The sequence below is a fragment of the Asterias rubens genome, chromosome 12 (assembly GCF_902459465.1).
Source record: "Asterias rubens chromosome 12, eAstRub1.3, whole genome shotgun sequence".
In the NCBI taxonomy this organism is placed as follows: Eukaryota; Metazoa; Echinodermata; class Asteroidea; order Forcipulatida; family Asteriidae; genus Asterias; species Asterias rubens.
This window is the reverse complement of record NC_047073.1, coordinates 106,038-130,163: the sequence shown is the minus strand read 5'-3', so window position 1 is coordinate 130,163 and position 24,126 is coordinate 106,038. Positions and strand designations below refer to the sequence as shown.

Sequence of the window (24,126 nt, the reverse complement as noted above, 5' to 3'; positions counted from 1 at the left end):
GACCAGCTTGGCCGCGCTGTCCACGCCAGAACCACCAACACATCAACTGTGGCTGACCTAACCAGGTTCCTTTATGAAGAATTGAACGCCATCCCTCATCATCAGTGCATCACAAGACTTTTGTACAGCATGAGAAGAAGGTGCCAGGCTGTCATCAACGCCTTCGGATCATCCACTCGTTACTGAACTTCTTGTATCAATAAAGTGTATTAAGATCAGTAAGTTGTCTTGCTCTATACCAAACTTCTTGTCTCAATAAAGTGGATCAAGATCAGTAAGTTGTCTTGCTTGTTTGAATTACAGTGTCAATTTGATTGTTCACACGGTAACACAAAATTGCAAATTTTGGCACATTTGATTTGTGACTTTGTCTCATTCTCATTAACGTGGTCAAGTCCAGCAACATGTAATCATTGCAATTGTGGTATCATTTTAAAGAGGAACAGTTCAGCTTTGCATTGATATATACCATATACAAAGAAAGTATTAAATAATAACAAATATACTGGGTTGAAAAAAGTTTCCTTACTTTTTGTGAGCAGTTTATTACCTTCAACCAAACTTGAAACCTCAATTCTAATAGGTAGGTCGATCCATGGCAACAACAGTGTGATATTTTATACATTTGAACATGTTTGAGGGTAGCACATGTGACAGTTTACTACGCATGTGTATTAACTGTGCTGGACTGTTGCCCGTGCGGTAGTCTACTACTGATGCTATTTTAGACCTGTGCGTGCTTAGTAAACAGCACATATAGCATCTGGGCCAGATTTTTCTGCTACAGTAAGCACAAAAATGTGCTTACCGTTAAGCAGCGCTATAAAAAGGGGCCCTGGTATGTGATGGTGACTGCACCGGTGAGATTTTAGCCTTCCTATTTATGTATGAGGTATAGTAAACCACACTGCACAGCCATTATCACACCATAAGAAGATATATTCATTATCACAAGCACTCATACAATATGGAAAAATGTAGAGCCTTTGGCTTTGCTGCACATGAGACGTAGAAGCAATATACATTATGTTTCCATATTCTACTCGTTCTTGCGTGAAAACTTATATAATGTCAAAGCAAAAAAAAGACATAAACTTGTAATTATTCCTAACCAGGTTATTCAACTATGTCATATATTAGCTCTTTTACAGTGGTTCCAAACTTGAAACCAATACTATTCAATGATGTAGAATACCAGTTCCATAACAACTGGTCCCCCTTCATGTTGTGATACAGCATTATGCAAGACTGGTATTAACTCATTGTCTAATTCATTCATGTACACAGGTGGCAGCAATTCACCCTTAGATCCAGCTTCGTAACCAACCTGTAAATGAGAACATATAATAATAATATCATGAAAATAATTAATAATTAAACAGCATTTGTAAAGCGCACTTTATCTGTGTGACATTCAAAGGCGCTGGTCAAGAAGAAAATTTCACTTGTTTTGTTTATAGGCTAGTCTGAAGAGATAGATTTTGCGAGAATATTGGAACCGTGATGTTGAGGCAGAGAGTTCCAGAGGCAATGAAAATATAACAACCATCGTCGTATTAATTTTGGGGTTACCCTTACACCGATATGTATAAGCACTGTTTACTCAGTACTTTCCCGAGCCCTGTAAAAAAACTTGGGTGGGATTTGAACTCACGACCGGTGCAATTCTAGAGCAGTGTCATACCAACTAGACTACCGAGATTGCCCGGTAGGTAGAGGCAGTTTGAATCCTATGTTTTTAGCAGCGGGTACTGCAACGATATCATTTTAATGAACCATGTATCTACCTTATCTGAGTCTACTGTAACTCTGAGTGCTAGTTTAGTCATAGCAGCTTCTCTCAGTTCATCCAACTGCCCAGTCAATGCTACACAGAATGCTGCTGATAACATCTCTGCTAAACGACTCAAATCCACCGGAGATTCGTTATTCTCCAGGAAGAATACCTCTGTCCATCGTAGTGATCTTGAACGACCTCTGTAATCTGTGCCGTTATGGATTCGGATACTTGCAATCCCTTCCAATGATCGATGGTCAATTGGGCTGATAACACTGAATAAGAATCAAATCACAGGACATTCATCAATATGTACAAACAGACAAACAAACAAACATACCACAAAACCCGATCAATAAAACAAACACACACCCCAACACACACACTGCAACAACCAAACACCCCCAACAAAGACACAGACAAACAAACAAACACCCCAACAGGAGAAACAGCTCCTCTGAGGTAACATAATTTGAGAAAAAAGTAACTTCGCACTAAAATATTTAAATTGAATAAGAGACCACAGCAAGGCAGTTCAAGGCATCTGAAAGCACACAGCGGGTGTTTGTTTTAGTCAAAATTTTCACAGGTTTGTTATTTTATGCATATGTTGGGATAAAACAAGAGAATACTGGTCTTTGACAACTTCCAAAGGTGTCCAGTGCTTTTAAAAACAAGTGAAGACTAGAGTTTAGACTTGAATCTCCTGAGTGTAGCTTTACTTACCCCATATTGACTGCTTTATCATCATCAATCCATGTAATAGTTACAGTCTCATCTGGTTGCTCAGCTTGTGTACTCCCACATGGTATCGGTAAATCTAACATCTCTCTTAAAGCTTGTCTTAAAGCTGCCATAGTCTCGGGAAGTATTTGAATCATTAGACCATCTTCTACAATGCTGGATTTAGCCGTCAGTCCGGTTGTGGTTTTCAATGCACCATTAAAGACCACAAAGCTAGCTCCAGTGACTGAAAACAAAGCAATGGTCAAAATGGTCAATGAGATAATGTAATTATTAATTATTCAGCATGTCATGGCTGATGAGTGGTCAAAGCGCTTGGCACTCAAGTTCTGATTGAATACATAGTTGAATACAACTTCAATGGAATCTGGGTATTAGTTGTAATGTATAACAACTAAGCTTTTTCATTCAATATCATCTATTGTCTTTGCTGATAAAAGCAAATACTTCACCAGTCTTTTATAATGTTTTCCTAAATGGTTCTTATATATAATAGGTTTGTGGTAACACCATGTGTGTATCTACATGTACTTGCCAGGTAGAGTTTACAGAACTGTCTTGCTATATATTCTACTACCACAAAGTAGACTTTTGGGGATACTTCTCAGTTCTCAACTCCAAACATAATCTCTAAGATCAGAGTCAAGGTATCATACTTAATATACATGATTGTAGTTTATGAATAATGATGAATGATTAGTCCGTTACCTTTCCTTGGTTTGTTCTGTATACTGATTGCTTGTGTATGATAAGTGCCTTCATCATTCTGGATACATACTAGATGTGAGTCAGATTCAGTGCTGAAGTTAGCTGCTATTGCCATAACATGTTCATTGGAGTTATTCACAACCTTCATGACCTAAACAGAAATAAGCTACAGTAAGGACATCTTCAAAGGCAATCCTTAAATGAAACATGTATCTCTGTAGCATTGGTACTGGTATGAAGTGAGCTTTCAGATGGAAATATTGCTATTGAGGATTGGTACTGGTATGAACTTTAGAATCAGTGAGTTTTCAGATGGAAATATTTCTCGGGAATATTGGTACTGGTATGAACTTTAGAATCAGTGAGCTTTCAGATGGAAATATTTCTCTGGAATATTGGTACTGGTATGAACTTTAGAATCAGTGAGCTTTCAGATGGAAATATTTCTCTGGAGGATTGGTACTGGTATGAACTTTAGAATCAGTGAGCTTTCAGATGGCAATATTTCTCTGGAGGATTGATCCTGGTATGAACTTTAGAATCAGTGAGCTTTCAGATGGAAATATTTCTCTGGAATATTGGTACTGGTATGAACTTTAGAATCAGTGAGCTTTCAGATGGAAATATTTCTCTGGAGGATTGGTACTGGTATGAACTTTAGAATCAGTGAGCTTTCAGATGGCAATATTTCTCTGGAGGATTGATCCTGGTATGAACTTTAGAATCAGTGAGTTTTCAGATGGAAATATTTCTCTGGAATATTGGTACTGGTATGAACTTTAGAATCAGTGAGTTTTCAGATGGAAATATTTCTCTGGAGGATTGGTACTGGTATGAACTTTAGAATCAGTGAGCTTTTAGATGGAAAGCTTATTATGCTTACCTCATCATAGCGATTGCAGTAAGGCTTATTATGCTTACCTCATCATAGCGATTGCAGTAAGGCTTATTATGCTTACCTCATCATAGCGATTGCAGTAAGGCTTATTATGCTTACCTCATCATAGCGATTGCAGTAAGGCTTATTATGCTTACCTCATCATAGCGATTGCAGTAAGGCTTATTATGCTTACCTCATCATATCTATTCCTTGGAATCTTAATCAGTGTTTCTCTGTCTTGCATATGAATCACGATTCCTGGTATCACTGGCAACTTATACTGATAGTTCTTAAAATCCTATAAGGAACAATGATACTAAAATTAGTAACAGTCTATTTGAGGCATATCTTTTGTACTATCCAACGGCCATGGTCCTAGAATACCCCAAGAGAAATTGAATTTCTTTCAATTAGTTTCATGCCTTACAGGGCATTGGGGTTTTGCAATGGATGGAATGCGCTTTACAAGAATGATAAATTATTATTATACATGAAATATCAAATTTGGTCATGCGAATGCTCTTGTTATAAACAATAATTAGTTTCATGCCGTACAGGGCATTGGGGTTTTGCAATGGATGGAATGCGCTTTCTTTCAATTAGTTTCATGCCTTACAGGGCATTGGGGTTTTGCAATGGATGGAATACGCTTTACAAGAATGATTTATTATTATTACACGTATACATGAAATATCAACTTTGGTCATGCGAATGCTCTTGTTGTAAACAATAATGTACTGTTTATACATTGCTAACACACATCGGTGTATATGAGTAAAAACCAAAATGAATATTCTTTATCCCTGATGAAAGTTTTACATCTACTAAATAAGAGTAATGTAGTTTTGTTAAGGTTGACTTACAGCAAGGAGATTCATGATAGTATGACCAATCTCACCAAACACTGGCTTACGGAAACGTACACTCATCAAGGGGCATGGGTAGTCTGGAAAAGATCAAATAATTAAAGAGTGGTCAGAACTTAAAGACTACATTAAAACAATGCTTTAACCAAACAGAAGGTATAACACTATTTTTAAATCAATTGATGTTGCAAGTTGGATTAGGAAATTTCCTTACCATTGGTTCCGTTTTTACAAGCAAATCAATGATGAATAGCTGTCATTAAAATACTCCTGATTGCGAGCTTTATGTATACTCAATTGCGTAGACGAAGACGTATTTTTTGGATGTGAAGTATGTACTCCATTATTATGGGAAATCTCAATGTCTAAATGCCCAGGAGATTCAAACTCCTTCTGTAATACTATCACTATTAAAACCATAACCATTATAAATGCAACACTACACACCAAATGGAAATAATTGTTGTATTGTGTTGCATTTGCCAGTCAACTCCTTTGACATTCTTTAGCTGAATTTGTTGCAGCAGTCAAGTGACTTCAAATTGGTGTTGCATTTTGTTGTATTTGGCAGTCAACCTTTGTTGCATTTACAGAGTTCATGGTCCCACATAGAAGCCAAGTCATGGCTACACTTATGTGCATACTCCATATAGCAGGGCAAAACACCCTTGCTCAGTCCTAACACAAACAACATGTCCACTTAATGCAACAAAATACCTTTTAGCATTTTGTTGCATCTCATTTTAAACTGTGTTGCATTCTGTTGTATTTGGCAGGGTGTTTTAGAGGGACTCTAATGGATGAGGGTTGTAAGATAGTCAAACCTACTTCCATCTATTTAATACTTACATCTGAATTCAGCTCCCAGTCTTAGCAATAGTCGCAAAGGGAAGACTTTAGCCCATGGTGTCTACCATTTTAGAGGGACCCTAATGAGGGTTGTAAGATAGTCAAACCTACTTCCATCTATTATACTTACATCTGAATTCAGCTCCCAGTCTTAGCAATAGTCGCAGAGGGAAGACTTTAGCCCATGGTGTCTACCATTTTAGAGGGACCCTAATGAGGGTTGTAAGATAGTCAAACCTACTTCCATCTATTTAATACTTACATCTGAATTCAGCTCCCAGTCTTAGCAATAGTCGCAGAGGGAAGACTTTAGCCCATGGTGTCTACCATTTTAGAGGGACCCTAATGAGGGTTGTAAGATAGTCAAACCTACTTCCATCTATTATACTTACATCTGAATTCAGCTCCCAGTCTTAGCAATAGTCGCAGAGGGAAGACTTTAGCCCATGGTGTCTACCATTTTAGAGGGACCCTAATGAGGGTTGTAAGATAGTCAAACCTACTTCCATCTATTTAATACTTACATCTGAATTCAGCTCCCAGTCTTAGCAATAGTCGCAGCGGGAAGACTTTAGCCCATGGTGTCTACCATTTTAGAGGGACCCTAATGAGGGTTGTAAGATAGTCAAACCTACTTCCATCTATTTAATACTTACATCTGAATTCAGCTCCCAGTCTTAGCAATAGTCGCAGCGGGAAGACTTTAGCCCATGGTGTCTACCATTTTAGAGGGACTCTAATGGATGAGGGTTGTAAGATAGTCAAACCTACTTCCATCTATTTAATACTTACATCTGAATTCAGCTCCAAGTCTTAGCAACAGTCGCAAAGGGAAGACTTTAGCCCATGGTGTCTACCATTTTAGAGGGACCCTAATGAGGGTTGTAAGATAGTCAAACCTACTTCCATCTATTTAATACTTACATCTGAATTCAGCTCCCAGTCTTAGCAATAGTCGCAGAGGGAAGACTTTAGCCCATGGTGTCTACCATTTTAGAGGGACCCTAATGAGGGTTGTAAGATAGTCAAACCTACTTCCATCTATTATACTTACATCTGAATTCAGCTCCCAGTCTTAGCAATAGTCGCAGAGGGAAGACTTTAGCCCATGGTGTCTACCATTTTAGAGGGACCCTAATGAGGGTTGTAAGATAGTCAAACCTACTTCCATCTATTTAATACTTACATCTGAATTCAGCTCCCAGTCTTAGCAATAGTCGCAGAGGGAAGACTTTAGCCCATGGTGTCTCCCATTTTTGTAGGAGGACAGCAAATAGATAAGGAGGCTCTGGTAGTAAGAGTTTCGCCAGACATTGGAACGATGGCCGAAGGTAGAGAAATCCACCATGCTCACGTCCACCTAAGAAGCTTTGACTGAATATACTATGCCCCATGTGAGATACAGTCACACCTGTATTAATGACAAATATGTAAAATGCAAGTCATCCAACAGCAGTTGATTTTGTACATTTGTATACGACATGCAACAGCAGTCACCTAAGAAGCTTTGACTGAATATACTATGCCCCATGTGAGATACAGTTATACCCGAGTTAATGACAAATATGTAAAATGCAAGTCATGCAACAGCAGTTGATTTTGTACATTTGTATACGACATGCAACAGCAGTTGACTGTTGACATGTGGTTTAGTTTGTCATTGGCAACGCCATCTTGTTTTGTGAGTTCACTGCTCGAGGATAGTTTTTTTTAATGCAATAGTTCTTTGCTACTACATTTGACTTTACATGTATAACTTTATTTGAGCTTCATTAAGGGTAATCAGGACAACCTTTATTGACAAACATTTCTTGATTATAGAACCCGTATCGACTCTGATAGGCTCAAAACATCAGGGCACTAATTGTTTGCATTTATACCATAGGTCCTTTTTGGTTGGTAAGCAGTTTGCGGCAGCTGACTCTGTAGAAATTGTGTAAGCGTCAGTAAAAATTTTTAAGCTGCACCAAGGTCTGAATGCCTTATATCATTTTGATCATTCATCTTGTAAAACTGATAGTGTATTAGTTCTTAGTGAGTTAAAGGCATTTAACAGAATTGGTTTTTTTTTTCCTAACAAAACAGTTGCTGGCAGTGTAAGCACTTTGTGTAATGCACTAAATATAAAAACTGACAAACCTGTAGAAGTTTGAGAGCGATCGGCCATCTGGGTCACGAGAAAATGGTGAAAAAAACTAAAACACATTTTTGCATGACATCGATTTAAAAAAAAGAATAAAACGCTCACTGAGTGATAAACTCTAAACGGGAGATAAGTTTGATTTATTTCTCATCAATATGACATTTCAGACAAAAATGTTTCAAGGAATGTTTTCTACTTTTATCATCATTAGACCATGTAGTTTTTATGTAAATCTGTGATGTTAGACGATTTCTTTTCTTCTCACCTATTTTGTAATGTTTCTTTAAGGAATGACTTTCTTAATATCTTACCAGTAGAAGCTTGCTCATAGAGAGACTGAAGATGAAAGAAGATGTCTTTAGGTATAGTCTTCTCATCAGGAAGACATTCTAAGACAATAACAATCTCATCTTGACCAACGGTAGCCATTCCTTTAGTTGAGAAACACCAACAGGTTCGGTTTACACAGCAGTTCACTGTCAAGATACCAAATGAATCAAGTACAAGAGTTTGAGCACAGGTTATTTTGTCAGTTGAGTATTGAGTATATGTACTTTGCTAGCCCAATCCTGTACCATCAAAATGGAACACTAAATAATATATTCACACATTATATTTCTTATTTTTTCCCCCCATTATATACAAACTTGATTTGTAACTTACAATCCAGAATCTTTGTTCTGACAAGAAGGTTTTTGTTGACAGCAAAAACCACTGCAGGAGCCGTTGGATCTGCAAAGAAAGTCACAAAGTAAAAGCATCAATTATTCCAAATCCACAGAGCTTTGATATTGCTGGTTTTAATAACAGTTATAACAAATAAAGCAAGATGTGTTTTGTTAGCTATTGGATCAATAATAAAAAATACTAAAAACCCTCACAAATTATTCCTAGTTAAAAGCACTGGACACCTTTGGTAATTGTCAAAACCAGTCTTCTCACTTGATGTATCTCAACATATGCATAATTAACAAGCCTGTGAAAATTTGGACTCAATTGGCCATCGGAGTTGAGAGAGAATAATGACAGAAAAAACACCCTTATCACAAGTTGTGTGCTTTCAGATGCCTTGAATTTGACACCTCAAGAGACCTCAGCTGAGGTCTCAAATTCAATTCAAATATTTTAGTGAGAAATTACTTCTTTCTCAAAAAACTATGTTACTTCAAAGGGAGCAGTTTCTCACAATCTTTTATACTATCAACAGCTCTCCATTGCTAGTTACATGTACCAAGTAATTTTGTATGCAAACAATTCTTTTGAGTATTTACCAATATTCTCCAGTGCCTTTAACTAAATTTGCATACGGTTCAATTGCATACGGTTCAAGCTGTATAAACGGAATTGTTACGATAGCGCCTTAGGCTATTTGTACTGTACCTGTGATGTCACATCCATTCTACATCAAATCTTATCAAAGAACTTGACTATTATTGAGTTTTAGTTTGGTTTGATGTACTCTTAACACTCAGGGAACTTTGTTTGCCCATAAGCAGCATCATGATCCAGATGGATCTTGAAAATTTAATAATAGTCAATAATAATAAGAAGAAGAATAGTGGCTTCTTATATAGCCCCATATGTTAAGTGAACTTACTTCTCATTTCTTGTATGAGCTCATCAGCTACTGGATTCACATGGACTTTGTATTCTGTTGAAGAAACAAATCATTAGTTATCTCAAAATATGTTACTGTTAATATCAAGAAGTTTAAACTGAACGCTATGAACTTCCTATACAAAAATGTGTGCCTCACACATGTATTAATAGCAAACACGTTCATAGCATTAAATCCAATTAATTTTTCCCTCGCCACATTAATCCATCACAAACTAACAGCATGGTTTGTTAAATGAAGACTGAACTACTAAACTGATTATTCTTTACATGGGATCAGGCATACCACTCTAATCAGAGTCCAGTAGTTTGGGTTTTGAGTCATTGTATGGTACGTCTTGGACTGAGCACTGTACTACTAAACTGATTATTCTTTACATGGGATCAGGCATACCACTCTAATCAGAGTCCAGTAGTTTGGGTTTGGAGTCATTGTATGGTACGTCTTGGACTGAGCACTGTACTACTAAACTGATTATTCTTTACATGGGATCAGGCATACCACTCTAATCAGAGTCCAGTAGTTTGGGTTTTGAGTCATTGTATGATACGTCTTGGACTGAGCACTGTACTACTAAACTGATTATTCTTTACATGGGATCAGGCATACCACTCTAATCAGAGTCCAGTAGTTTGGGTTTTGAGTCATTGTATGATACGTCTTGGACTGAGCACTGTACTACTAAACTGATTATTCTTTACATGGGATCAGGCATACCACTCTAATCAGAGTCCAGTAGTTTGGGTTTTGAGTCATTGTATGGTACGTCTTGGACTGAGCACTGTACTAATAAACTAATGATTCTTTACATGGGATCAGGCATACCACTCTAATCAGAGTCCAGTAGTTTTGACGTCGAGTAACCATAATTTAGTGTAGATGAAAAGACAATCATGACACAGCCATGCACAATATATTCCCAAAACCAATGCTAATTAAAACACCAACACCAAATAAATACACAAAAAGTAACTTAGTAAACAAGAACACAAACTAACCTCCTTTGACCTCCGTTGCTACGATAACCGGCGGCAAACTATCCGCATTAATAGGAATTAAACTCCTGTGTACTACTTCTTGTGGTCTGCCGTCTAAACCTGAGAAGGGTCCAGTTATAACCTCCATCCCACTAGGTTCCCTATCCGTACTCTGAGAAGCTGGCATTGCATGACGTCCAGTATCAACCCCTGGATTCAAACCATCAGAGAAACGAACCTTACGAGTTTCCCTAGAGCGAGAACCTTCAAAACATTGTACAATGTTTTGGGGGTAAAATACAAAGAAAGGTTAATCAATATCATATCACTATGTATTCTACTATCTCAGAGTATATTTTGTCATCAGACTTTTCGGGAGACTTGTACCTGGGTGGAAGGTATAGAAAATTGGCTAGGACTACTACTTTAGCTTATATAGGATCGTTATTAACTGCACTACCGCACAGAGAGTTTGTAAATTGGTCTCAACGTTTCAAATAACTGCACTACCGCACAGAGAGTTTGTAAATTGATCTCAATGTTTCAAATAACTGCACTACCGCACAGAGAGTTTGTAAATTGATCTCAACGTTTCAAATAACTGCACTACCACACAGAGAGTTTGTAAATTGGTCTCAACGTTTCAAATAACTGCACTACCGCACAGAGAGTTTGTAAATTGGTCTCAACGTTTCAAATAACTGCACTACCGCACAGAGAGTTTGTAAATTGGTCTCAACGTTTCAAATAACTGCACTACCACACAGAGAGTTTGTAAATTGATCTCAATGTTTCAAATAACTGCACTACCGCACAGAGAGTTTGTAAATTGATCTCAATGTTTCAAATAACTGCACTACCACACAGAGAGTTTGTAAATTGATCTCAATGTTTCAAATAACTGCACTACCACACAGAGAGTTTGTAAATTGGTCTCAATGTTTCAAATAACTGCACTACCACACAGAGAGTTTGTAAATTGGTCTCAACGTTTCAAATACCTTGCTCTTGTCATCATTCTACCTCTATAAAAAACAGATTGATCATAGTTCGAGAATGGCAAATTAGCAGTGTACATTTGAGTACCTTTTAATTAATAACTAAATAGGGGAATTTCATTCGGGTTAAAAAGGTTCAAAAGTGGGATCACAGATTAAATTTACCATCAGCGCTAGGTCTACGAAGTGATGATCTATTATTAGAACCAGAGCCTGCAGCTTCCTGTACGTTCCCTTGATTATTCTGCTCTGGCTGCTGCTGCTGCTGCTGCTGTTGCTGTTGTTGTTGTTGTTGTTGTTGTTGTTGTTGTTGCTGTTGCAGTTGTTGTTGTTGTTGTTGTTGTTGTTGCTGCTGGGGATCTTGTTGATTTTCTCCTTGTGATCTTTTGAGAGCTTGTGCTATAGTCAAATAAAACAACTTTGTTACAACCAAACTTACTCTAGTGCTAAGATACCCACTTAGTAAAGTCTTGAGTCAACCAATATTAGGGCTGCAAGATGTTTGTTAAATGGTAGTGATGGAGTATTGTAGCTGAGCTGTCTATAGTGCTATTCACATGACAGCAATTTATCTGGGGTCCTTGTTTTAATTTTAGCATGGTTGGAAAATGTAGCAATGTTTGACAAGACTTTGCAAGAGAACTGGGACAGTAGAACAAATTGTTGTCCTTTCACACGAGGTTAATTTTGTTAAAAGTTTACGACCATGCTGCAATTTAGCAAGGCAGCCTTGCTAAATTGCTCTTGTGTGAAAGGTCCTTAAATTGTGAATCTTGATAATAACAATTATGCAATTGGTGCACACTTACCTCTGAGTATAACATTGAGGCAACAATTATGCAATTGGTGCACACTTACCTCTGAGTATAACATTGAGGCAACAATTATGCAATTGGTGCACACTTACCTCCGAGTATAACATTGAGGCAACAATAATGCAATTGGTGCACACTTACCTCCGAGTATAACATTGAGGCAACAATTATGCAATTGGTGCACACTTACCTCTGAGTATAACATTGAGGCAACAATTATGCAATTGGTGCACACTTACCTCTGAGTATAACATTGAGGCAACAATTATGCAATTGGTGCACACTTACCTCCGAGTATAACATTGAGGCAACAATTATGCAATTGGTGCACACTTACCTCTGAGTATAACATTGAGGCAACAATTATGCAATTGGTGCACACTTACCTCCGAGTATAACATTGAGGCAACAATTATGCAATTGGTGCACACTTACCTCCGAGTATAACATTGAGGCAACAATTATGCAATTGGTGCACACTTACCTCTGAGTATAACATTGAGGCAACTGATGCACACTCTGGCTTCTTTACTCTCCATGTATTTTAACTTCAACCTCATTGAGCAACATTTGGCACAAAACACCTAATAACAAATAACATTAGTATTTAGTGCTGTTTTCCTGTTTTGTTCTGTAATTTTGTAACGGGCACATCCGCCACAAGCCTCGGCTTTTAGGATGATGCCTCCATGTGATGTGAATGTGGAAATAAATGTTTTATTGATTGATTGATTGATTGATTGATTAGTTTATATTCAGTCATAATGCAATCGTTCATAGCTCAATGGAAAACTCATCAATGTTTAATACTGGTCACCATGGTCAAGTGTTTATACTGCAGGACTTGCAATCACAAGGTTGCAGGTTTGAATCCTACCAAAGCTAACCGCTGATTTAACAATGACTAGAATAAGTATTGGTGTCTAGTTACTGAATCACAATTTCTTGATTTGTCCAACTCATAATTAAAGAAGTTAAACCAATGAGAGAGATTGGCTGTTGCCAAGCAATTTTAAAGCCCACACATTTTTTATGTTGAATTGTTGATTTTTTAAAAATATTTACTTGTATATATTACAGAAACTTTATCGCGTACTTCACCGCTGACTTATGTAAATCAAACTTCGAATCTAAGGTTATAAACCTACCTTGCCACACGCTCTACAGTGGTGCCTTCTCTTTCGGAACGTGAACTTCTGTTGACAGTTCATACAGTTGAGTGCTTCTGAGTCAGGAACCCATACCGGAGCCACAGCCCCAAGCTGCATGAACCCTTCTGAATAGTCCATGACACGATGACTAAATTCACCCTCTTCAGAATCTGTCTCATTAGATGGTGTTATAGAATCAGTTTCTGCTTGTAACTGGTTATTTTGGCTCACAGTGTTCGGTGTTGGAACTGGAGGTGCTGTACTGACCTCAGCTTGAGAAGGTCTTATATGAGGCTCTGTATGGAATGTAGGTGGTGGTAACACATCGACTAAAGTAGATTGTCCAGAAGGTGGTGTTTGGTCTACCACTCTAAAGGCATCCTCTCTACCTACGGCATTCTCAACGATTGGACTTGGAGGTAATGCCTGGGCGACCTTACGTGAACCAGACTGATCGAAATTCAGGGACAATCCCTGTCTCATATTGTCTGTTTTGTTTTCCGTTTCCACACTCATTCTAACGTCTTGATAACTAGGAGGGTCTGCTGGCATGAAGGGAGGGGCAGGCGTTTGGTCCATGGTGTTGTTTAGATTAGATGGAGATGGAAAGCCACTGTGCTGGTTGAAGTTCTTACCATACTTTGGATGGTCAGGTTGTAGTCCAGGCTGTACATTGTGAGGTCCAGTTGATGTAGACGTACCCGGCGACTCTACTTGAAGGGCTGTAGTATCAGAGATGTCTCCCCTAACCACATTAGGCATTTTCAATTGTGAGTTGCTGTTATTTATTTGGGCCGAGAGATCCTCCGTTGGTCCCTTATTGACATGGGGTCTGCCAGGCAATGATTGGTTGTTCCGTAATAAATTTTTGGCGTTTTTACTTCGCACATCATTAGGAAGAACATTGTCTTTGGTTTCTACTTTTCTCTGGGGAACCTGTGTCTGTGTGTTATTAGACAGTGACATGTTAGAATGAACACTTAGTGCAGGCGCATGAGATAAATCTGGCGCTGTATTTGTAGGGGTAGGGGTTGTAACCGCACTATCCTGGCTGTAGAAGGGATCCAATCCAAGGAGCTCATTACCTGGAGACGCATTCTGGTGTGTACGGTGCTGTGATTTGACAAACTGTTCATGTAGTAATTTAGAGACTGGACTCACTCTATCCGATGGATTCTGCAGTTCTTGAACATTCAAATGTTTGGGTTTGAGCTGTGTGTGGTTCTCAACTGAAGGGAATACTGGTTGAGAGAGTGGTTTATTTTTGTCTTGGGCAGACATGATACCCACCTCTTGCTCCAACGCTTCCAGATCAGCATCAGTGACTTTAACGCTAGTAACATTCCCAAAGCCCACAGCTGTTTTGGGCTGACTCCCACCTTTGCTAGGTTTGGAGAGAGCTGAGGCGTCTGAAACCGCTTTGACTGGACTCTCTTGTGTTTTAATCTTTGTAATAATCTTGGGTCTGGCACCTTGTTTGACGTACTCATGCATGAGTTCTGGTCTTAGAGGAGCCGGTGTCATAGCTTTACTCAGAGACATTGTGGAGGTGTCAACGACGCCACCTTTTTCTTGCAACGTCTCTTGAGTGGAATTTCTTGTTACATTTGTCTTGTCATCTCTACCTGATTCTGTTTGTTTGTCAACTTCTCCTCTCTCCAACACTCTGTCCTCACTCTTGTTTACGTCCACAGGCATGACAGGCAAACTGTGTTGTTCAACACCATCATGCAGAGATTGCGATGCTGTAGTTGTTTGCGCATTCTCGGTATTTCCATCATTAACAGGTAACGACAAACCATTTGCGGGAGTATTACACGATTGAACATTCTCCACGCTTGTTGCTATAGTGTGTTGATCAGACACAAAGGGTTTGTGTACATCAGTGACACCTCCAGATTGCAAACTACTGAATGGAACGGTTGATGTTAAATTAGCATTCTTAGTATGACCAGTCTTCTTCTCATGATTACCATCATCCACGCTGTTAGATAATCTATCCAGCCTACTCACTTCACTCATACTGTTTGATGATTCACTGTGTTCATTTGACTTGCTGCTACTTTGTTTATTATCCATTCTTGTATTCACTGTTAATGCTGACGACACTGCTGGAGCAAAATCGGCCTCGGAAAGATCAATAAGAAACTCTGTTGGCTTGTGACCATCTTGACTGGTCTCTGGTATCTTGGATTCTTGACTTGTCTCTGTATGATACAAACTGGTACCGTTCACTATCTGTGGCAATTGTGGAGTGACGTACTGATGTTGTACAGCTTTATTGGCAGTTAAAGGCTCCGGTTGTAACAAAGTGCTTGAATCTGTAGCAGAAATTAATCAACAACAAGTTAGTCAAGAATATTTACCCTAAAAACTTCCAAAATGTTTTGACATTCAATGTTCTGAATATATCCCATACCTCATGCGAATGGAAGCGAATGCTGATGTCACAACTTCGCAATGAAAGAATCGCAGCAGTTCAACTCTGCTGAACTCACTTCTATGTATACGTAGGTTTTAATACAAGTCCATACAGCACACATGCAACAGGGATATACTTGTTCATACCATGGAGGAAGGAACTCCATGTTCATACTACTCATTCTAAATCTAAGTAATAAACTTTACATACCATGTATCTTTGTTTACTGGTTGATCCATAATAACACAAGTACAAACTGACTGCAGTCTGTTTAGTCAATTACTGCATACCAAACACTGTTCATACTTCACATGTGTACTTGCATGCATGACAGGTCTGCTCAACCTGCGTTACATATTGTGTTGCTTAGTATTACCTAAATATGTAGGCTAGGTTAGCACAGTGTGACTTCACTATACACAGCTTGTTATGATGTTATTACCACTGGTGGGATGTACAGTAATTATGAGTCAATATCACACAGTTGTTTATTTGACAGCGATGGTTAAATTCATCAATCACAATTCACAACCAAGTCCCCTCCCATCTAGAGCCCCTTTCACACGAGAGCAATTTAGCAAGGGTCCCTTGCTAAATTGTACATTTGACAGAATCTTGTTTGAAAGGACACCTATTATTGTTCTGCTGCCCAAGGTCTCTTGTAAAATTTTCAAACAATTGCTACATTTTACAACCATGCTAAATTTAAGCAAGGGACCCCAGTTAAATTGCTGTCATGTGAATAGCATGACTGTCTGTACATTTTACTTGTACACTCGTACATGTCCTGTGCACACATTCATGTACTGTACACATGTACTGCATATAGCATACTGTACACACATTGTTTTGTTATATAATGATCCTATCCACATCCTGTGTTTCACACAAACAACAAACATACAATTTTAACAAATCTTTGATTACAACAGACACCACAATTTACTAACAAGACAATGCTTATTAATATATAAACATTAAAAACTACATACAAATGAACAAACATTTCCAATAAGTGTACTCAATTTGTATATGTCTTGTTCAATTTTAAGGGTGACATCGTCAATAGTAATAACCAGATTTGAGTAGAATTATTCTGGATATTATCTTTGTAGCCCTATAGTGTGTATGTACATCAAGCATGTATAATGTGTACAGTATTGGACATTGTACTTCACATAACAGAACAGCTGGTTTCAAAGTACAGTGCGACACACAATTATACAAAAATATGCACAAAGGGCTAAAGATTAATATAATAAAAGAGCATCTAGAGGGCAGCAACGTTCACAAAGGCCTTCTGACTACATGAATAATGATGTGCTTTTTAACATGAATGTTGGAGCAAGGCCTGAATGTAAATAAGCATATATATATGCTTTGTTAAGTAGCCAACATGGCTAATAAACTCTGGGTTTAACTTGCCCCTAGGAAGTTTTAGTAGCCCTGATAACATCGATGGTCCTATAAATGTACCTTTCTGATGCAATAATGGAAGCAATCACAACCAGTATAAAAGGCGAATAAAGTTACACTCAAACACTCAAAGTAAATTAACACATTAAAAAAATATTATTATTCACATCTAAATGGAGGAAATATGAGATTTTTAAACAAGTAGGTTGCACAGATTTGAGTAGCCCACAGGGCAAGTTGAGAGGTGGTGTTTACTAGCCTGTAGTAGTTTTGACAACACAATGTACGCCAGGCTAGTTTTTTAAACAAGTAGGTTGCACAGATTTTAGTAGCCCACAGGGCAAGTTGAGAGGTGGTGTTTACTAGCCTGTAGTAGTTTTGACAACACAATGTACGCCAGGCTAGTGTTAAGGGTGAGCCTCCACATTGTTTAAGCTTGACGGGAAAATAACAAAAAAGCTACGTACCTAGATTATTGTTAAAACACTAACCTTCATTACGTTCAAACTGATCAAGAATGCTGTCTAAATCTGATGCTGAAGCTAAGAACGAATCCATCTTACTCGGTGTCTTGAAGATTGAATAATGTCTTCATGCGCTAACAACCTATACGTGAGAGTAAAAATAAGGATAAATGTAACAAGTTAGAGGAATGTTGGTTTGAGAAGAATTAGGCCATGATCATGAATACCATCATAAAATACATTATCTTCCAGTACGCGCTAATCCACCAATCAGAAGCTCGAACTATATATGCTACGACCTCTGTTTTTATTACACAGTACTAATTGTGAAATGTCATTTCGTCACGCTCCATATACGGACAGTGCGAAAAATTACATTCTAAACTTTGTGCGCGTGAAAAAAACAATCTGAAATTTCAAATTTTGCGCGTTGCAAGTGAGACTGGAAGATAAACTCGTTTTCGTGAAATATGAAAAAAAATAAAGTGCGTCTTCGGCCTCGTTGGATATGGGACGCAGACGCGCTATATTTTTTTTTATTCCACTCGCACTTGTGTGATAACTTATATTATTAAGCTTTGAAAATAACCTACTACACCAAAATGAAAAGAAAAAAAGAAGAAGATTTGTTTTTTTACTTTTTATAATAATTATCTCACTTCATATTACCATGGACAACCCATTTGAATTAATCAGTTTCCATTCTGTCTAACTACACACAGTGTAAACAAAACGATCTCCAATAACTGCATTTAAAATTTATTGGAAATTGACACCATTTTATACAAATAATGGTGTTTTATATGATCAATTTTCTATACAGGTATCCATCTATAATAAACAATGAAAACTGGTCATACAAGGCAAGTACATGTACCAATCTGTTGTGTTGTATTAAACTACATTTTTGACGTCTATTTATTTCTGCCTTTGTGATTTAACCGTGGAAACTGGGCAAGTGCACTTTTAGAATGTCAGTTGCATTCTTTAAACAAACATCCACTTATACTATGTAACAATCATGATACATTGTGTGAAACTCATCGAACATTGAATTGGAAGTTCAATGTTTGGATGTGCTAATAAAAAAATGTATTTTACCCCTTTTACACAAAATGGTTTGGTCCAAGGTTCAGCTTCATTTCCTGTAAGGTCAGTGACTTGTGCAGACAGAACATCTGTTTTATTTCCCATATAAGGGTTCTTTTTAACCAACTTGTTCATTTTTTTTGTTTCATTCATCATGTTTCAATGCAGCATGGCCGAGTTATTAACAATGTCTTTCTATTCACTAACATTCCGTTAGTTCTGTATTTACAGCTATGGTTAGGAAATGTTAGGCTAGGGTGAGAAGGCCTTTTGAGGTCAGATAACGTGGAGGGCTGAAAGTTAGCCGCTTGTTGGGTTGTTGGTGCAGTGCAAGGTAGCCCAAACACCCTTGTCACACGTATTGTGTGCTTTCAGATGCTTGATTTCGGGACCTCAAAATCTAATTCTGAGGTCCTGAAATCAAATTCGGGGAAATTACTTCTTTCTTGAAAACTACCATACTTCAGAGGGAGCCATTTCTCACAATGTGTTATACTATCAACAGCTCTCCATTGCTTGTTACCAAGTAAGTTTTTATGCTAAAAATTATTTTGGGCAAGGACCAATAGTGTCCAAGGCACCCTTGCTAAATGGCTCCAATGAGATAGGGGCTTATGCCAGTCTTGATACAACCCCCCCCCCCCCATCAACGAGGTTCAAGAAGAACAACCTTCAAGGCAATGCTTCAAGGCCAAACACAAGTTGAAGTCACACTAAAAGCAAACCTACATCAAGTGTAGAGCCTTGCAGGATATTACACACTTCTTGTCCTTCCTGCTAGCTATCAAATGTTTGTATTAGTGAGTTGCATATCTGTTTATTGGCTAACATTTGGTTCCTTAAATTCAAGATACATGGTACAATGCACTCTATCGTATTGGTATTATGCATCTATAGTGGTAGATCTTCTACCACTTGAATATAAAAACTTGCAGATCATTTATTTGTCCTTGATTATCAAGGACAAATGAAGTGTGCATAATTGCTTTTAAAACAATCAAGGGGCTTTAAATAGACCACCTCCATAGTGTGTGTAATAACATATAAGTAAAAATTATATTGGACAAAAAACACACACAAAAACCCACCAGTATGTATGTTGACAGTATTACTGGGTCATTCCATGTCAAATCAATGTTTTTTTTCTGGCTAGCAAAAAAGTAATAAATAATTTAAGGCAGGTACCTCAAAGTGCTGCAAAAATCTCCCATAACACACACAAAATATTGGAACCATACCCCAGTATGGAACCATACCCCAGTATGACGTGTGTAGTTTCACTTGAAACATGGATCAAACCACACAATACAAATTAAATCTGCCAGTACTTAACACTCACTGTCTGTCATATTCTTCTCTGGTTTTTACCCAACCCCAGTCCCCTTTGTTTCCTCTATGCTATATACATGTTTATGCTGGTTAAACTTTCCAATCACATGGTCACCTCATTTGCATAAATGCTGGTATTACTTTCCATACACTACTTTTTTAGAACAATACTTCTCTAATGAGTATCACATACAAACACTACTTTCTCACAAAATATGTACTTGTGTATCACACAGACACCACAAATGCCAATGCATTGGTGTTACTTTTTGCTAGCCAGAAAAAATAAGTTACACAAGCTTCAAACATTTATTACCATGTATTGTATGTGTACATGAATGTACATGTACATGTATACTGTATGATATTACATTAAAATGTGCCAAAAACATATAATATTCAAATTGCCACCACACCATGAAGGTGTTGAGTGCCAAAGCTGAAAATTGGTATACATGTAGATATAATATATATGTTTGACTGGTATCAATTTCAAAAAATGTTTCAATTGATCGCAGGGGTCAACCGGGGTCAAGACGGGCGGGGTCTTTTTGACCTTTTTCTGGCTGGAACCAACTTTGGGTCCATGCTATTTCTGAATGAATGCATTGGTGAGCTTATAATTGCTTATGGGTAAAGACATGCACCCATAGATAATAACTAGGGAATATAGGTTTCATTTGACCCCTCATGTGGGCACAGGGTGACCCCAATTATCACAAAAAACACTTTCGGCTGATTAAAGTGCCTACTTTAGGTGACCATAACTAGAAAATTAAAGGAGATAATTTGGCAAGAAGTAAAATGGAATACCAAATTTGAGCTCTCTACCTGGTACAATAACTAAATTATGAGCTTTCAAAGTCGGAAATTATCACAAAAATCACTTTTCGCATCTCGCACGAGCACAAAATGGCCGCCTCGACCAAATTTCAATGGGTCATATCTCAAAAACGACATGGAGTATGACTTAGCTTTTTTGTATGTGTTCATTTGAGCCACATCCAATCATTCTGATGAAGTTTCATCAAAATCTGAGAGGGTCACCTGGGAACTTTTCTGAAAACTGGTTGATTTGACACGGAATGACCCTATTGCTGAAAAACACTTTTTGAATAAGTTCAAAATTGACAATTTGTAGCCTGATTTCTTGTTAACTACTGGCCCAATTTCATAAAGCCTGTAAGCACAAAAAATTGCTTCAGCATTGTATGCTTGTGTACATGCACAGCATACACAACATTTACACCATTTAATGATGCACAATTCAGTGTACATGTATGAGTAACACAACAATTAATATCCCTAATAACAATACCAATACATACATCATGATTTAAAACTAGTGGCGATGGGATATAGTTTATCAAAAATCAGTAAATGACAAAACTTTAATTCTAATGTCATTTTTCAGCAAATTATCTAAATCTCAGGTTTGTGTCTTACTTTTTACATTATTTTAACAATTTCTAGTGAAAAAGCAACGAGGACATGTAATTTGTCATAGTACTTGGAACCATGACAGTTAAGAATATAGATACATGGATAGCTTCCTTTTGCACGCACTCTGTCAATGACAAATAAGAAGAATAAACTCCACTCCCTTCAATAACTTAAATGACACATGAGCGCTGGTATACCATGTACACTGGTACAGTCCTCAGTAACAGAATAAAATCAAACAGGCTGTTGGATTTTGATGGGTTTGGAGTAATTAGGGTGATTTCAATGACTTTCAAGTATCATTGTAACTATTTTCAGTCACCTTTTGGTGCAATAAATAATACTTTAGCCATTTAACAGTGATTAGTGAATACCAGTCTGTATTTTAATGCGCCACTTATACCACTGAATTATGCACTGGATATTTTGCTTTAACAGAACAGGGTGCAAAAAGTCATTAATTCTTATCACAGTCCTTCAAATACATTAGTTTGAGATAAGCCTGTCGAGCAAGGAGACACACCTGCCTAGCGACTTGCATGAGAAGCATCTCGGTGGTTGTGTCTCCGTCACCATGGAGACACCTACATCACCATGGAGACACCTACATCACCATGGCTGTACCTCCTTCACCATGGAGGTACCTCAATCACCATGGAGACACCTCCATCACCATGGAGACACCTCCATCACCATGGCTGTACCTCCATCACCATGGAGACACCTACATCACCATGGAGACACCTACATCACCATGGCTGTACCTCCATCACCATGGAGGTACCTCAATCACCATGGAGACACCTCCATCACCATGGAGACACCTCCATCACCATGGCTGTACCTCCATCACCATGGAGACACCTACATCACCATGGAGGTACCTCCATCACCATGGCTGTACCTCCATCACCATGGAGATACCTCAAACACCATGGCTGTACCTCCATCACCATGGAGATACCTCCAACACCATGGCTGTACCTCCATCACCATGGAGATACCTACATCACCATGGAGACACCTCCATCACCATGGAGGTACGTCAATCACCATGGCTGTACCTCCATCACCATGGAGACACCTACATCACCATGGAGACACCTACATCACCATGGAGACACCTACATCACCATGTAGATATGCAATCACCATGAAGGTACCTCCATCATCATGGAGAAATGTCTATCACCATGGAGGTACCTCTCTCTATGGTAGACGTATCTCTTTGGTGATGGGGGTACCTCTCCCCTCAACGGTGAAGATATCTCCATGGTGATGGAGGTACCTCCATGGTGATGACGATCTCCATGGTGATGGAGGTACCATTCTCCATGGTGATGGAGGTACCATTCTCCATGGTGATGGAGGTACCATTCTCAATGGTGATGGAGGTACCATTATCCATGGTGATGGAGGTACCACCATTTGCTGTCAGAGATTCCTCTCATACAAAAGTTGACATTCTTCCTAAAGAATGAACCTTGAACATGAAACTGAAAGAAAAAATGCATGAACAATCTATTCTTATGCATGGTATGATTTTTACGTTTTTTGTCTTGTTTCCAGCCAAAGGTATTTATTAGATTGGTAATTAATCAGCTTGAGGAGCCTATCGTCACTGCTTATATGACTATTGTTATGACCTTGTTGGCTGGACCCTGCTATACTTTATAATAGTGTTAATGGACCTTGGGGGCTTGGGCTTGGCTCGGTCCATTAACCAGCCACCAACCCAGTCATTACCACATAGTGAAGACTAGTGTTATTGCCTAAATAATAATTAACATTACAATGAAGTCAGAACAGCCAGAAGGGGAAATACAAGTCTGAAATTCATAATATTGAATAATGATCTCAACAATCCAGCAGCAAAACAGTCACTACACCACAACTCATATTAAAAGTCCTACTACCAGCTACAATGACATGTCACACTAGGCATGATGATGAGTCGTCAAACCGCCATTAAGTTACTAACAAACGTGTCTCCCGTGCAGTAAACGATAGAAGAAGTAACACTAGTTTTAGCGGTAAGCCAACTGCGTACTGTCAAATCTATCGACATGATCGAGTATCGTTGACGTTGTTTAACTTGGATTCAAGTCAAACTAAGTTAACCAACTTGTTTAGAATCGGTATGATTACTCGTGGTACGATACCCCATCTGGGTGGACAAGATCGTAGTTGGATCAGGTTACCTCTGAACAGGAATCGGGCGACATTTAACCAACAAAACTCACCTGTAATTACCACTACTGCACCACCAGCCATGACATCATCAGCTGCAGCTACTGTATGCAGTACGTCAGCGAGTGATTATGCACACAATGAATACGGATCTTGGAGTTACATACATGAGTATGTACGTACACTGACGACACACGGCAGCTTTACTGTTGTGCCTTGTGAACATTGAGGGCGGGCGTCTAAAATA

At 38.3% G+C, this 24,126-nt stretch overlaps 2 protein-coding genes across 4 annotated transcripts; one reads left to right on the top strand and one right to left on the bottom strand.

The window, feature by feature from the left end:
• Window positions 1–500: 500 nt before the first annotated feature.
• Window positions 501–24,015, bottom strand: LOC117297579 (zinc finger FYVE domain-containing protein 9-like). Of its 3 annotated transcripts, none has more exons than XM_033780680.1 (16): window positions 23,933–24,015; window positions 17,856–17,970; window positions 13,524–15,847; window positions 12,860–12,959; window positions 11,726–11,959; window positions 10,584–10,826; window positions 9,565–9,618; window positions 8,631–8,699; window positions 8,279–8,443; window positions 7,011–7,235; window positions 4,973–5,055; window positions 4,303–4,407; window positions 3,230–3,380; window positions 2,504–2,747; window positions 1,788–2,052; window positions 501–1,327 (listed from the first exon to the last, which is right to left on the bottom strand). In XM_033780680.1, exons 2-16 carry the CDS (start codon window positions 17,920–17,922, stop codon window positions 1,175–1,177), a joined length of 4,482 nt encoding a protein of 1,493 aa, XP_033636571.1. In that variant the 5' UTR covers window positions 17,923–17,970; window positions 23,933–24,015; the 3' UTR covers window positions 501–1,174. The 3 variants fall into 3 exon arrangements, with proteins under 3 accessions (XP_033636571.1, XP_033636574.1, XP_033636573.1); XM_033780683.1 differs by having other exon boundaries at window positions 10,584–10,772; XM_033780682.1 differs by having other exon boundaries at window positions 17,856–17,976; window positions 23,933–23,979.
• LOC117297660 (histidine-rich glycoprotein-like) lies at window positions 22,229–22,846 on the top strand. Its single transcript, XM_033780808.1, has one exon. The coding sequence runs from the start codon at window positions 22,229–22,231 to the stop codon at window positions 22,844–22,846; it is 618 nt and encodes a 205-aa protein (XP_033636699.1).
• Window positions 24,016–24,126: the final 111 nt, after the last annotated feature.

Coding starts and splice junctions, on each gene's coding strand:
- LOC117297579 (XM_033780680.1), bottom strand. CDS start 17,922: ATGGATTCGTTCTTAGCTTCAGCATCAGATTTAGACAGCATTCTTGAT. Junction 4,408..4,972: donor CTATCATGAATCTCCTTGCT/GTAAGTCAACCT, acceptor TGTTCCTTATAG/GATTTTAAGAACTATCAGTA. Junction 2,053..2,503: donor GATAAAGCAGTCAATATGGG/GTAAGTAAAGCT, acceptor ATTCTTATTCAG/TGTTATCAGCCCAATTGACC.
- LOC117297660 (XM_033780808.1), top strand. CDS start 22,229: ATGAGAAGCATCTCGGTGGTTGTGTCTCCGTCACCATGGAGACACCTA.